This window comes from Porites lutea, chromosome 9 (genome assembly GCF_958299795.1).
Source record: "Porites lutea chromosome 9, jaPorLute2.1, whole genome shotgun sequence".
Taxonomy (NCBI): domain Eukaryota; kingdom Metazoa; phylum Cnidaria; class Anthozoa; order Scleractinia; family Poritidae; genus Porites; species Porites lutea.
This window is the reverse complement of record NC_133209.1, coordinates 32668413-32673908: the sequence shown is the minus strand read 5'-3', so window position 1 is coordinate 32673908 and position 5496 is coordinate 32668413. Positions and strand designations below refer to the sequence as shown.

The 5496-nt window shown below is 37.4% G+C and overlaps 1 protein-coding gene across 1 annotated transcript; it reads left to right on the top strand.

The window, feature by feature from the left end:
- The first annotated feature begins 1827 nt into the window (after positions 1-1827).
- On the top strand, positions 1828-5197 carry LOC140949209 (P-selectin-like). The gene is made up of 5 exons (XM_073398437.1): positions 1828-1959; positions 2527-2952; positions 3489-3614; positions 4383-4499; positions 5070-5197. The coding sequence occupies exons 1-5, from the start codon at positions 1881-1883 to the stop codon at positions 5195-5197; spliced, it is 876 nt and encodes a 291-aa protein (XP_073254538.1). The 5' UTR covers positions 1828-1880.
- Positions 5198-5496: the final 299 nt, after the last annotated feature.

Sequence of the window (5496 nt, the reverse complement as noted above, 5' to 3'; positions counted from 1 at the left end):
AATATGAAATTTCTCTAACCGATAGTACTTCCTTGAACTTGAAATCTGAGTCCTAGCAAACTGAGAACAGCGGTGATCTCAGCAAGACATGTCAACCGTTTTTCCATCATCCAAATATCAGTTTTAACCAGCCTGGTTTTAGAAGCAATTGCAAGTATGCTGTACGGTAATGGCACTTCCAGATCGTGCTTAAAGCTTCAGTACTGAAGTATTTGTTGAAACGGAATTGATAACCTTTCTCAATTAGCGGCACGTGACGTGATCACAAAAGTCTATTTTGTTTTAAAGTAGCGGGATCGAGAGAAGTAACGCTACCCAACAAAACCAACAGAATTCTGATCGTGTATAGTAAGGCATTATGAGATGACTATGGAAGATAATTGCGTGAACTTGTCACTAGGAAAACTGATAATAACTTGATTAGCAAAACTATAAAAAATTACTGTAAGAGTGAGTGAGAAATCGTTAGAATTTTATCTACTTCCTCCATAACTTTTTATCGGGTCTTCGCTATATAAATTGATAATGTGTCCACACATTCACATGGAATTGGGAGCGTTGATCCCCTCTTGTTGACGCTCTAGTCAGGTTGTCTGCAACGCTCATCTTCAATACCTTCTTTTTAATTTCTCTTTCTCTCTTTTCAGAAAATTAACAGTGAGAATGGGAAAAACTTAAATTAAAACACCGTGACAACGTTGTTCAGACTGAAATCAACACGGGACATAGAGAAATTACCACAAAAAAATAGTTAATATATGCTTGGATGTTAGTGTATAACTGAATGCCTCCCCCTTTCAGCTTATCCTCAGTTTCTTCAAAATACGAGGTAAGAGTCGTGCGGACAAGTCAACCCCATTTTCCACACATTTGAATTTATTTAAAATTTACAATTTAAGAAAATTTAAGGTTCAAATTTTCTCTAAAATGGGAAGGTTCAGTCGTTCAGTCGGCTGAGCTAAGAAAATAAGTACTCTACGTATTTTTTTCTTTCACAAAATTATAATTCATATAATCATTTGGTTTTGTCAAGTCCTTTAGTTTGTACGCTCTCAGGTAACTGCATGAGAAGCCTCTCATAGAATTTCCCTGACATGACGACTGGCAGGAATTGCCGACTTATGGGCGCAGCTAGCTCAAAGGAAGGTAAAACAGAAATTAGAAACTGTGTTCCTAGTTAAAACTTATTTGCACCAAGGTAGCATTAAATTCTCTTGGCCTTATAATAATGAATGCATCCGTTAGTGCTTGCATTTATCGGTACTTAAACGCTCACGTCGCAACCTAACTAAAATAGGACAAAGAAGGTTTCTTTCCTTAAACTTCCGCTTGTGACGACACTTCCGTTTATGCTCCAGCACAAATAGTGGGATGTGTCGGGAAGTAGGGCAGCTGTAGCCCTGTTTCTGAGGTTCCTCAACTCTCAGGCACGTCCTATCCAAGGCAAATATCTTGTTAACGCTTTTTGAAATCATTTGATCATGATGAGGTGTTGTCTAGCTATAATTATATAAGAACGAATGATAATTTAGAAACAAACTAGCGACGGTATTAAAAAGGGAATTTACTGATGCTGTTCGCGGGTTTAGAAACATCTATAATGTTGACAACAATCCAAAAAGTATAATTTTAGCAATAAATACATTTCTACGGTTATTCAGTACGTCCTGTGTCGCTTTGATGATTATTTTGTTAATTTTTAGGTGTTTTACGTGATTCAACTTTTTGGTATCAACTCGGTGTAGCAGCAAAGCAAGCGAATCGACCACAATTAGCTGAATTGCAAGGCTTTAAAATCGTACATTCTAAACAACCGTTCATCATTTCCTTCGAGTCGTTGTTAGTCGTGTACCAACATACTACCAACTCGTGGATAGGATATGGAAAAATTACTATGTTTCGCCCAGATCACAGCTCTTGTTTTGTTAAGTTTCATGATGCAGGTTCAAGGGAACGTTGGTAAGACTGGACATGAGAGTTAGTGCTTGTAGAGCTTGTTCCTTAAACAGGACTACAGTCTTATACACACTCCCGTCCACTAGTCCAAGGAGAGGAGGGAATCGAATTAACTATCATTGTCATTCTTCTTATTATTATTGTTATTATTATTGTTATTATTTTATTTTATTATTATTATTATTATTTTTTTATTAACTTTTTGATGCTTTTTATAATTGTTATTAGTAGTTTTTTAGATAGTCATTTTACGACAATTCTCTTTCGTACACAAGAAGAATGTACATAGGGTATATATTTTAATATTCATATTCTTGAATCTGTAAATAGTCTATTTTTTTTGAATCTATGAATAAAGTTATTTTCATTATTATTATTATTATTATTATTATTATTATTGTTATTGTTATTATTATTATTATTATTATTATTATTATTATTATTATTATTATTGCTGTTGTTATCAAACAATGCCTCTTATGAAAACGAGGGACGGAAAGCATTTCTGGACCGTTGTTAACTGCACGTGAAATAAAATTATTTGAATGATTTCGCCCTTTTTATTAATAGGTCACACGTTTATTTATGGCTGTTCCAATTACACGTTCCATGTGGCATCGAAAAAAAAGCTGGTTAGTTGGGACGAAAGTCGCCGATTGTGCAAGGAATTCGGGAGCGACCTTGTTTCATTGGAAAGCAGCGACGAGTGGACCGCTTTGAAAAATGTCATACAAAGCTTCCCTGCGAGTGAATACTTCATCGGTTTAAAGAAGGAGCGAGGTTCCGGACGGTGGTTATGGTTGAGTAACAACAGTTCAGTAAATGTGTCTCGGGGAAGAACTCCTTGGTCACCAAGCCAACCCAGTGGTGATGGAGAATGTACTGAAATGTACAGGAATTATAGAAAGTATTATGGACTGTTTAATGACTTACCCTGTACGAAACGAAGAGGTGGATATATATGCGAGAGGCGTGTTAGTTGTTTGGGCAACACAGGTAAGTGCCAAAACTAGACTGCAAAATGGAGGCAGATATAATTTCAGTCTTAGTATCTTGTTTCAGTTGTCTGCACTGTACTCCACTCTATTTTCGACGACTTAAAGTGGCGCGTTTAATGACCAAAGCTAGTAGCAGAAGTCGCAGGTCAAATAAAACTCTCTAAGAGATTCTTCTCGTTGGAGCGAAGTCCTCTGCATCTATTTACGTTATATTTACTAAGAAATTGCTTACATTGCCTTCAATAAATGTTTTACATCGACCTGTTTTTATTTACGGCAATAGATTGACACCAAAATTTAACAAAATATATAAAAGAGGCCAATCCTAATCTCTTTTGCTGATTCTGGCAGATACCCCTTCCACCATTGTATACCATCCTAGCGGCAAGGCAATTTATTGGCCTTGCCAATTTCACAAAATTTTCTTGCATGGACAAAGGGTTAGATCAAGGTAAAATCTTTCCATTATATTTATTCTCATAATTGTTGGGTTTGTTTGTCCTTGATTGAATTTTGCTGACGTACATTTTTCAGATTCAAGTTCCTGTTGTCCTTGTTCCTCGATCCCCTGTCAAAATGGAGGAGAATGCAAAAATGGGGATGACGGAAGATACAATTGTTCTTGCCGAAGTGGATTCACTGGAGAGAACTGTCAGGATGGTTAGTCATAATTTAAATTTTCTAACGAGCTCTAACATGACTGCCATCGGACTGTACTGTTAATACCCTCCCCAAATTTGTGTTGTCACATTGCGGCTGCCTGGCATTTTTAACTCTTAGGTTATTTCGGGCAGCCAGCGCCCCTATCATCGTCTGTACTATTGTTATAAATTTTTATTTCTTGATTATGGGGTGAAATAAAGTGTTGTTGTTGTTGTTGTTGTTGTTGTTGTTGTTGGCTGTGGAGCTCATAGCAAGCAAACACACAAAAGGACATATTGTGGGTGGGCGTAATAGGTTAGCACTATGAGTTTAAGAGTCTGTTTATATGAAGGTGGGGGCCCAGGTACCTAACATGCAAACATGATCCCATTAAAATGAGAGATTATATGGACAGGTGAATTATCCCCCCCCCCCCCCCCGACCCACATGTAAACAGGCCCTAAGTCGACTAAAGAGTCGGCAATGTGTTAGAAAAAAGGTGCTGCTTCTTGGTGCTGCTTTGGTCTGAAAAAAGTAACATAATCTCCATCAACACTTGACCTCAAGCAAACACAGATTCCGTTTTTTTTTATAAACTATTTAAACTGTTTTAACACCTCTAATATCGCAGCAAAACAATAGCATCCGTACACTACTACAAATAGAACTATATAAAGTAAAAGACCCCGGCAAATAATTAAACAAGGAACAGGAAAGCATTGGTAGAAAATTTTGCACATGCATAGCCGCTTCTCTTAATTGTGTTTCCTTTGATTGATTTGTCAGTCTTTGATCCTTGTTACTCGAATCCTTGTCAAAACGGAGGATACTGCAACAATAATGGCAACGGAACATATGGTTGTTCTTGCAGGAACCCATTCATTGGAAAACACTGTCAAGAAAGTAAGCGCAAACTTTACATAAAACGGGTTGTTAGAATGATTACTGCCTCACTGGTGTTTAGGCCTGACGCCTATATAGCTTGTCACATGAACCAAGTTTGATGCACTAGACATTAGCAATCACCTCATGAGGAACGCGTAACAAAGCCTAAGAACGTCTGCAAGGGAGGTTACCCCTGTAAAGGCAACTAGTAGGATTTTGCTAACTAGTCACTGAAAAAAAAATACCATTCCAAGCATATATTCGTTCACAAATCCCCTGAAACTGGTCAAATTTGGCTAGAAATAAATATTTCTCCAATGAAGTACCTCTGATGTGTCTGCAGAGAGAGCAGCAGTACGTGAGTGGCGATCTCAAGAACTACCCGATGTTATGGGGGTTGAATACAGGGGTGGATACCTTGAAGGGGGGTCACTTTAGCAATTAAAGGTGAAACATGTTGAGGGCGAACGTTTAATAACAGAATGGTGATAAGTAACATGGAGAGTGCATGTGCGATAGCTTCTACTTATTTATCAGTTAGGTTATAAAAAGAAGAAGTTATGGTATATTTTTTTCTCTATTTTTCAGTCTTTAATTCTTGTTCCTCAAATCCTTGTCAAAATGGAGGACACTGCCTTGATAATGGCGACGGAACATACAACTGTTCGTGCAACAGGCTATACACGGGCAAAAACTGCCAGGAAAGTAAGTATTAAATAGCTTATGCTTTGTACTTAAATAGCCTATTCAGCCGTGGCTTATGATTTCCTAATACCAAGGCCTCGCGCGTTGAGATGGGAAAAGAAAATAAAGGTATAATAAAGATGCTGATATATCTATTATATGGCCAGGTGATGATAAGGTAAAAAAAGGACCGTGCAGCATGACACCTGGAAAGTCTTTACAAATAAGAGGGTCCAATGGATCTATATCACTCATTTGCAAAGGGGGAGTGAAGATTATACTTACTGGAAAACAACTCAAACAAATCACAAATAGAATTTAATGGTAACAG